This window comes from Rutilus rutilus, assembly GCF_951802725.1.
Source record: "Rutilus rutilus genome assembly, chromosome: 4".
Classification (NCBI taxonomy): Eukaryota; Metazoa; Chordata; class Actinopteri; order Cypriniformes; family Leuciscidae; genus Rutilus; species Rutilus rutilus.
In genome coordinates, this window is record NC_140212.1 from 267,813 (window position 1) to 277,812 (window position 10,000).

The following is a 10,000-nucleotide window of genomic DNA, read 5'->3' on the forward strand; positions in this document are numbered from 1 at the left end:
ACACACACACTCACACACACACTATATAGTAGTGAAGTATGTGATTTCGGAGTGAGTCATTGAATCATTCACTCCAGAGATTCGTTCAAAAACGCTGATTCATCCAGTAATGAAGCGAGTGAACTCTTTACCAGTGAGTCATTGAATCATTCACTCCAGAGATTCGTTCAAAAACGCTGATTCATCCAGTAATGAAGCGAGTGAACTGAAGTCACTGATGTGAGATTCCTCCAGTCTTTCATACATATAAAAGAATCAAATGCATCAGTGAGGAATCGATTCTCTGACTCACTTCCAGAACAAGGAGTCGGAGTCGATTCTCTGACTCCTCAGAGTTGGTTCCGAAGCTCCGTCTGACTGTGTCCCTGTTGTGTCCCAGTATAAGCAGTGGTGTTTGGCCATGGATCAGGGGAAGATCCCGTCGGAGATCAAGGCTCTGCTAACGGGAGACGAGCAGAAAGCGCCGCAGAGCTCCGGCAACAAGATCCCCAAGAACGGGAAGTTCGGCTCCACCGCAAACAAGACGTCTTAGGAGCGACCCCTGACCCCTGACCCCTGACCCCGCTCGTTCACTCAGTGTTCATGAGATGCTCCTGATAACCGGACGTCTCAAGAGTCTGTAATAAGCTTCATTCCCAGTACAGATTCCCAGTAATCTCCCCGTTCAGACGCTAGGAGGAGTTCAGGCTCTGTCTGGAACGTTCTGTGAGATTCTCTAAACATTTCCTTTTCCTTATTTATTTTGGAGCGTTTCTGATGATGAATGTGATGCGTTATAATCTGTTTAACCCTTTACGACGTTAAATATTAGACATTGTAAGACGGACTGTTGCCAAAATCTTTTTGCACTTTACAACCGTGTGAATGATCCCGACGCTAGCACTTCCCGCGCTCGTACACACACATCTGAGTGTGTCGAGTATACATGTATAGCACTAACTGAACCTTAAAGCACTTTCCTTCAAAGCTCTAATTTTTGTACTTTTAAGTTTCGGCCTTTCCCTCGATCCGCCGGTTTGACCCCTGACCTGGAGGAGGTCACATGACCTGGAGGAGGTCACATGATGATGATGATGATCTCTGGTCATGTGATGAGGGTGAACTCGTCCCGATCACACAGTGCTGAGTCTCAGTCTGGAGTGTTTAGAGCTCAAATGTATATTTTTCTATGACGTGTTTGAGGTTGTAAAGCATGTCTTATTAAACTGTAGCTTTGCTCTGTGCTCATGATCATCTGTACAATATAAAGAGTGGAACTGAATCTGTCTCTCTCTCCTCATTACAGCTCTTTACTGTTTCAGACTGTGTGTGTGTGTGTGTGTGTGTGTGTGTGTTTCAGACTGTAAGAGACACGAAAACACTTCAGAATCCAGAGCTGTGTGAGTGAGTGAGTGAGTGTGTGTGTGTGTGTGTGTGTTTCAGACTGTGTGTGTGTGTGTTTCAGACTGTAAGAGACACGAAAACACTTCAGAATCCAGAGCTGTGTGAGTGAGTGAGTGAGTGTGTGTGTGTGTGTGTGTGTTTCAGACTGTGTGTGTGTGTGTGTGTGTTTCAGACTGTTAGAGACACGAAAACACTTCAGAATCCAGAGCTGTGTGAGTGAGTGAGTGAGTGTGTGTGTGTGTGTGTGTGTTTCAGACTGTAAGAGACACGAAAACACTTCAGAATCCAGAGCTGTGTGAGTGAGTGAGTGAGTGAGTGTGTGTGTGTGTGTGTGTGTGTGTGTGTGTGTTTCAGACTGTTAGAGACACGAAAACACTTCAGAATCCAGAGCTGTGTGAGTGAGTGTGTGTGTGTGTTTCAGACTGTGTGTGTGTGTGTGTGTGTGTGTGTGTGTTTCAGACTGTGTGTGTGTGTGTGTGTGTTTCAGACTGTAAGAGACACGAAAACACTTCAGAATCCAGAGCTGTGTGAGTGTGTGTGTGTGTTTCAGACTGTGTGTGTGTGTGTGTGTGTTTCAGACTGTGTGTGTGTGTGTGTGTGTGTGTTTCAGACTGTAAGAGACACGAAAACACTTCAGAATCCAGAGCTGAGTGAGTGAGTGAGTGAGTGAGTGAGTGTGTGTGTGTGTGTGTGTTTCAGACTGTGTGTGTGTGTGTGTGTGTGTGTGTTTCAGACTGTTAGAGACACGAAAACACTTCAGAATCCAGAGCTGAGTGAGTGTGTGTGTGATCAGAGTGTGTGTGTGTGTGTGTGTGTGTGTGGTCAGAGTTGTGTGTGTGTGAGAGTGTGTGGTCAGAGTTGTGTGTGTGTGTGTGGTCAGAGTTGTGTGAGAGTGTGTGTGTGGTCAGAGTCGTGTGTGTGATCAGAGTGTGTGTGTGTGTGTGTGTGGTCAGAGTTGTGTGTGTGTGTGGTCAGATTGTGTGTGTGTGTGTGTGGTGAGAGTTAAGTGTGTGTGTGTGTGTGTGAGAGTGTGGTCAGAGTTGTGTGAGAGTGTGTGTGTGGTCAGAGTTGAGTGTGTGTGTGTGAGAGTGTGTGTGTGTGGTCAAGAGTTGTGTGTGAGAGTGTGTGTGTGGTCAGAGTTGTGTGAGAGTGTGTGTGTGGTCAGAGTTGTGTGTGTGAGAGTGTGTGTGTGGTCAGAGTTGTGTGTGTGTGTGTGTGTGTGTGTGTGTGTGTGTGTGTGTGTGTGTGTGTGTGTGTGTGTGTGTGTGTGTGTGTGTGTGTGTGAGAGAGAGTGTGTGTGTGTGATCAGAGTGTGTGTGTGGTCAGAGTTGTGTGTGTGTGTGTGTGTGGTCAGAGTTGTGTGTGTGTGTGATCTGAGTGTGTGTGGTCAGAGTTGTGTGTGTGTGTGTGTGAGAGTGTGTGTGTGAGAGAGTGTGTGTGTGTGTGTGTGTGTGTGTGTGTGAGAGAGTGTGTGTGTGATCAGAGTGTGTGTGTGGTCAGAGTTGTGTGTGTGTGTGTGTGGTCAGAGTTGTGTGTGTGTGTGATCTGAGTGTGTGTGGTCAGAGTTGTGTGTGTGTGTGAGAGAGTGTGTGTGTGATCAGAGTGTGTGTGTGGTCAGAGTTGTGTGTGTGTGTGTGTGTGTGTGGTCAGAGTTGTGTGTGTGTGTGATCTGAGTGTGTGTGGTCAGAGTTGTGTGTGTGTGTGTGTGTGTGTGTGTGTGAGAGAGTGTGTGTGTGTGTGTGTGGTCAGAGTTGTGCCGAGTCGCTCCTGTCGGACTGCGCTGGATCTCCACATCTCACAGATATTCTCATGCATAAACACCCAATTAATACTGTGGAAAATTAATATTATAAATGCACAAGTTTCTATTATATTACATCACTAGTTAGATTTGATTTATTTTTATCAAATGTTATTTATTTTAATTCATTTTCATTCATTTTAATTAATGCACTATTTAGTTACTTAGTTTAATCTTTTTACATTTTTACACTTCTATTTTTTATTTAAAACAAGTTTTATTTGAATCAGATTTTATTTACATACATTTATATTTTAGTCATTTATTTTAAATGTTTATTTTATTTTAAACCTTTATTTTATTATCCTATTTTTATTGATTTTTAAATGCACTGCTATTTCTTTCTTTTTTTTTATTTAAAACAAATTTCTCAAATTTATTTTATTTAAATAAAATTATTTAAATAAATGTAAATATTTTAATTATTTAAATTTATTATGTAAGCACATTTTTATTTATGTATTCTAAAGTAAATTTTTTTTTTTTTTTGCTATATAGTATAATTCTTTAATTTAGTATTAATAACTTTATATTTATTTAATTAGTGTAATCTCATTTTTATTGATTTATTTGTCCATTATTTGCATTGGTGTCCTCGGACGGATGATCTTCTGTGTGTGAGTGAGCTGTTCTGATGAGTGCACACACACACACACACACACACACACACACGGTTTCATCTGAATCTTACAGAACGTTTAATTGTAAAATCACAGCGACACGTCTGTCTTGCATCATGAAACGACACACAAAACTCAGAGACACAGTTCATCTGCAACTACAGGCACAAACACACGACGCGTCTTCAGGAGATCCACACGAATCCTGAGATCACAGACGGACCGGAAACACCAACAGAGGAGCACATGAACGCGTGACGTCACAGTTAGCAGTAGCACCGCGGGTTAGCATCTCAGCAGGGGTAGCTCGCTCTTTACACACACATTTACTGCAGCGTGATCCAGTTCCTCCAGTGGGAATCAGCGTGATCGGGAGAACCGGAAGTGTGTGTGTCTAGACTTCTGGTCAGAGACAACGGACGTTTATTCGGCTGCGAAATATCGCTAATGATCGCATGACTAATGATCGCGGTGCAGTTAAAGCAACAGTTCACTCAAATCTGGCCTCATCCCAGCGAACAGGGAACGCTCTGTCAAGGTTCTCTCAACGTTACGAACAAACCTTCTCAAAACATTAATAGAATGTTACTGTCATAATGTTTTTTAAATGTTCTCAGAATATAGTTTTGTTCGCTAGGATGTCGTTCCACAGGCTTTTTGAAAAACAGCACAGGGTTTATAACGAATTAATGTTCATTTCTGCGTGAACTGTTGCGTTACGACAAAAGAGAGCCTTTATACAAAAGTGTTGGGTGGGTTAGCGCTAATGGGCCATGCTAATTTCTTCTCCTTTGCTTCTCGGTCGAAAGTGTCATAAACCGAGTCTTTGACGAGCGTCTTCGCCGGCACCGGCAGATCCACCACGCCGACGTAGTTCTTTTTCGCGATCCGCGAGCTAGCGGTGATGGTGTACGCGTTACTGCGGTAGCACTTCATGGACGACATGCAGAAGGTCTCTCTCATGCCGCGCCGGAAGTTAGCGTTGTACACGGAGTAGAGCGTGGGTTTGGACGCGGTGGAGCTGAAGGAGATCCAGGCCACGGCGATGAAGAACAGCGCCCCCTGTCTGCCGGAGCCTGACGGGTGCCACAACTGTGCTACGTAAAACGGCGTCCAGCTTAGCAGAAACATCCCGTTCAGCATCAGGAACATCTTAATGGTTTTGACTTTAGTCCTGGGGACGATGTTCATGGTCCTGCGCACCGTTCGCCCGTCGGCACCGATCCTCCAGATGTAGCGCACCACCCGCTGGTAGAAGGACACGATTAGCAGCGCCGGCACCAGGAATCCGAAGAGCAGGTGCGCGACCGCGTACGCTAACCCGTCCCAGCTATCCGCTAGGAAGAAGTCGCAGTGGTTCCTCGATGTCGCGGATCCGTAGAAGAACAAACATGGCGACACGAAGGCGGCATCGAACAGCCATGACGCTAAAATCATGCGCTTAGCCTTCTCGCGCGACACTTTGAAGCTTAGCGGGTACACGATGGTGTAGAAGCGGTCGACGCAGATGGACAGGAGTACGTACACCTGGACGCCGGGGCACAGGTGCTGAAGGTAGCGTACGGTTCGACACGCGGCCGCGGTCAGAGGCCAGTGACCCGCCGACACCTGGAGCAGAACTAGCGGTGCGCAGGCTAGGCTAAGCAGCAGGTCCGCGCACGCCATCGACACCACAAAGTAGTTGGTCGTGGACTGAGTTCTGCGGCTGCGATGGATCACCAGACACACTAGCGAGTTTCCCAGAACCGACACTAGCCAGAAGACGCTGAACACCAGGCCGAGGAGCGTGACCTCTGTCGGGGTCAGGTCATAGGTCAGGTCGTGTGAGGTCAGCGAGCCGTTGCTCTGGAACGAGGACGAGGACGAGTCCAGACGGCACATGACCGGCGTCGGCGTTGAGGAATCATTCCTGTCGGAGTCGTTGAAGAGGAAGGCGGGGGGGAGCGAAGGCTTCTCGCCCTCCATGGACAGGAAGTACATCATCAGCCTCTGAGTCGATCACAGCTGAAACACACGACAGGAACAGATGATCAGCTGTGTAGAGCTGCACATGTTCGACAAACAACTTCTTTATAAATAATATAGTTATATATATCCAACTCTATATATACAGCTGTGTGATAATATAAGGGTAAAGGTTGAGCACATGAACAATCTTCTGATCTAGAACCCGTGTTTTTGATCCAGAATCTGTGATCGTCTGTTTTCCCTGCATCTGAAACACGTTTCCAGGGAGATCGATCTATTCCTATCGAAGCTTGTTTCCGCCACAGAATAAAACATTTTAAAAGATAACTGTGACTTTTTATCTCACAATTGTGAGTTTACATCACGCGATTCTGACTTTATAATACGCAATTGTGAGATATAAACTATTCTGAGGTAAAAAAAAAAAAAAAATCTGTCTTTTTTTTCCCTTAGAATTGGACTTTATATCTCACAATTGTGAGAAAAGATGTCAGAGTTGCGAGATATAAACTCACAATTATGTGATATAAAGTCAGAATTGCGAGAAAAAAAGTCGTAATTATCTTTTAAAATGTTTTATTCTGTGTCGGAAACAAGCTTCTATAGTCTCAGTTCCTCAGTCTAGAACCTCTTCTGTTCAGGTGTTCTGCTTTAGACACACAGCACACGATCTGAGGAAACCAGTGCGATCTCGTACATTAAATACATAATCAGACGACACCTGATTGAGTTGGTCAGCTCGTTAGGAGACTCGACCATCATCATCACCTGAACCGAGTGTGTCAGAGTAGATCAGATGTGAAGGACTTCATGACACGAGGGTGAGTGAAAACACGGCTCCGATCACTGATATATCAAATACCGAGTTATTAATATCGTCTGAAGAAACATTCACTTTTTTAGAGAAGACAAACCTTATTTAAAGCGAAGTGTGCCGGATGTAAATCACCCAGAGAGCCTGTATTCTATTACAGCCATCCGAGACTTAAGACGTTCCTCGAGAGACGCTCATTACCTGTGTGTGTGTGTGTGTGTGTGTGTGCTGATCTCAGCAGTTTACTCTGGTGACGCGGTAATTCATCAACAACACATCTGATCCCACAGGGTTTCTGAAGAATATGATGAAGATAAACAACATTTATAGAACCTTCTTATGACGTTAAACTTTGATATGCGTTCAGCGCCCAGATAGCAGGCAGACGTCGATTCAACGTTGATTCTTAGTTGTAAAGGTTAGTATAATCATCAGTCAAATTTCAACGTTGGATCAATCTTTACTATTTATTACGTTGAAAATAAAACATTGATTCAATGTTGAAATGCGGTTGAATGGCGTGTCTGACGTTGATTCAACGTTAATTCGATGAGCAAAGTGATGTTGTTTCAATGTCAGGAGAGACGTCGTTTCCATGTTGGTTCAATGTCAGTTTGCTATCTGGGCGTTCTCGTGATGTTGAGCAACGTTCCTGTTTTTCCTTGATGAACGTTCAGATAAAATTTAAATAACGTTCACATAACCAAGAAAAAACATCTTAAGACATTTTTAAAAACAGGACTTTTTAAACATTCAGAAATAACGCTTTCATAATTTAATGGGAATGTTAGCAGAACGTTCTTAAACATTTCGTTAAAGCTCTGCTGCGGTTCCGTCATTTTTTAACGAAAAATGTTATGCTTTGTTTAATATAATTACTTAATCGGAATGGTACGAAACTTGGTAAAGGTTTGGCACTTTCCGTGTTTGAACACACACACACACACACACACACACACACAATAATAATGGACGTGAATCGAAAAAGCGAAATGATCGTGATGATCCTTCGGTACTGCGGCAAAACTAAATCCCACTGAAAGCTCATTTATTGATTTATCAAACTCACATTTCACTCTAAAATGGCTGGGTTGTTTCAACCCACGTTTGGGTAAATATGGACTAACCCAACCGTTGGGCTTAAAATGTAATTTGAACCAATAAATTTGAACCAATGGTTGCGTTTTTCCATATTTTACCTAAACTTGGGGCTTGTTTATATTTATGTCTTTGATTTTCTCACAGTTTTAGAGTAAACCGTGTTTTGGAAAATATTTCATATACATTTTTATTTTTTGTGTATTTTTCATAACAACAAATGTCAAATTGTTTTACTTTTTTCAGGTTAACTTCTTTTTTTTTTTTTTACGCAATTTCACGCATTTGATCTGCCAAGTGTCTTCTTTAAAAAGAGACCAAACTCCCACAGCATTGAAGCTTTCTGATTTCATTTTCATTCTTAAGATGCTCAAAAAGTGAATTAAAAGCATAAATATACTTTAGTACCACAAAATCCTCCTAAAAAATACAAAACATTAAATACAACCTATCATCGACCTAAACCAGTATAATCATTTCATTGAAATAAAAAACGGTCATTTTTTCCTCCAGAGGGTTAAAAAGATTATTGAAAAATGGAAAGATTGATGGATTCATTAATCGTCGTATATGTGTGCATATGAGGGCCTGTTATGATTCAGCATCAGCACAAGCGCTCGTTCACGGCGGGTAACACTGTAACAACAGTATATTATGAGATATGCATCTGTTTATGAATCTGACGCGCGTGTAACGCTCGCGTGAGGCGCGTCGTGTTGTTTTCCTCGGACTCACCTCATCAAGCGTTTCTTCTCCTCCTTCTTCTCCTTCTCGAGTCGTTTATTTCCTCCATCGTTTCTCCTCATCGACGTGTTTTTTACATGTCCTCCGCTTTACAAATCAATCGATCACCGCATCATCCATCGAGCACAGACACGCACGCACGCGCGCGCGCTCACATCAGACCCGCGTATGTAAATCCGTGACGTGGCAGTTTTGATTGTGCTCATGAATTATTCATATATGAGCCACACATCGTTTGTTTCACTGTCACGGTGGGGTTTATGAAACACTGATTTGTTGTTTTGTTTTCGAACTGAGCCGATGATATTTACACATTGTTTATTAAACCCTAATACAGGCATCACGTTTTCACGAACATGTTTATAAAGCACACATCTGCCACTGTGAGGACATGAGGACACACTGGATCTCTGCAGCTGGCTAGCGTGTCACGTGACCTGCAGGGTTTGTTCTTCAGCCAGTGTCATTATACAAGCGGATGAAATGAATCTGTCAAGTGTTTGTTACATCGGTGCTGATGCTGTTGTCTGAGGGTGTTGCCATGGCAACAGCTGGTGAGGAGAGGCTGTTCTTTTGTGTCTGTTGTCATGGCGACTAATAGCTGTATCATCAGAGAGAGAGAGAGAGATTTCTAATTCCAGTTACACACAGCCGAGAGAAAACCACGTTCATTTGAAGATGCTCTCAGGTTTGTTGACCTTTGACCCCAGCGCTCAGAGGATCTGTGTTTATGGCTGATATGATCATTCTGTGTGTGTCGAGTGAGTCTGATCATTTAAAGCAGAAAAGAAACAGATGAAGATTTTTTCTTTTTTTTAATCCTCATTTACAGAAAACAACAGTAAAGTCTATAAATAGTTTTCATTTACACTGATGGAAGCAGTCTGAGTCTCAGTGAGACGTTACAGTCGTTGAACAGGAACGTTCTCTCAGCGTTCTTCCAGAAACATTAACAGAACGTTCCTTCAGAGTTATCCGCTCTTTAATGTCCTCAGTTTAGCACAGGAACATTAGTTATACGCCGATCATGGAACGTGTTTCTGAAACGGTTTCCAGAAGCTTCAAACGTGCCGTCCCCATGATGTCAGCAGAGCGTCTGACGAACACGAGCGCTTCAGAACCGCTTCAGAACCGCTTCAGAACCGCACAGATGTTTGTGGATCAAACAGAACAGAAAGTAAAAGCACTTCTTTGTGCTTAATAACAACTCTATAGTTTGAGAGAATTAACGCAAGATTAAAGCGATGAAGAGTTTCAGCAAGTGTATTTACACTCATATGTACAACAGAGAGAGCTGAGATCCGGTCAGATCCGGTCAGATCCGGTCCACGTTCCTGATGGCGCCGTCCACCGTCAGCGAGCCGAACCTGACACACAGGAGATCAGTCTCAGTCTGGGTGTGTGAGTGTGTGTTCATGAGTGTGTGTGTTCATGAGTGTGTGTTCATGAGTGTGTGTGTTCATGAGTGTGTGTTCATGAGTGTGTGTTCATGAGTGTGTGTTCATGAGTGTGTGTGTAGAGTGTGTGTGTGTAGAGTGTGTGTGTGTAGAGTGTGTGTGTGTGTGTGTGTGT

General features: G+C 43.4%; 3 protein-coding genes across 7 annotated transcripts in view; 1 reads left to right on the plus strand and 2 right to left on the minus strand.

The window, feature by feature from the left end:
- The window catches only part of crebl2 (cAMP responsive element binding protein-like 2), a 4,118-nt gene extending 2,857 nt beyond the window's left edge, over positions 1–1,261 (plus strand). The window contains exon 3 of the mRNA XM_084406336.1: positions 380–1,261. Within this exon, the coding sequence (XP_084262462.1) occupies positions 380–532 (153 nt within the window). The 3' untranslated portion in view covers positions 533–1,261. The remainder of the gene's footprint in view (positions 1–379) is intronic.
- Positions 1,262–3,861: 2,600 nt separating this feature from the next.
- On the minus strand, positions 3,862–8,592 carry gpr19 (G protein-coupled receptor 19). Of its 2 annotated transcripts, none has more exons than XM_084406339.1 (2): positions 6,687–6,823; positions 3,862–5,808 (listed from the first exon to the last, which is right to left on the minus strand). In XM_084406339.1, the coding sequence occupies exon 2, from the start codon at positions 5,785–5,787 to the stop codon at positions 4,540–4,542; it is 1,248 nt and encodes a 415-aa protein (XP_084262465.1). In that variant the 5' UTR covers positions 5,788–5,808; positions 6,687–6,823; the 3' UTR covers positions 3,862–4,539. The 2 variants fall into 2 exon arrangements, with proteins under 2 accessions (XP_084262465.1, XP_084262464.1); XM_084406338.1 differs by lacking the exon at positions 6,687–6,823 and adding an exon at positions 8,420–8,592 and having other exon boundaries at positions 3,868–5,808.
- A 634-nt stretch (positions 8,593–9,226) lies between these two features.
- The window catches only part of tbk1 (TANK-binding kinase 1), a 16,362-nt gene continuing 15,588 nt past the window's right edge, over positions 9,227–10,000 (minus strand). For all 4 annotated transcript variants that reach the window (XM_084406343.1, XM_084406342.1, XM_084406341.1 and 1 more), the window contains exon 21: positions 9,227–9,795. In XM_084406343.1, the coding sequence (XP_084262469.1) occupies positions 9,744–9,795 (52 nt within the window). In that variant the 3' untranslated portion in view covers positions 9,227–9,743. The remainder of the gene's footprint in view (positions 9,796–10,000) is intronic.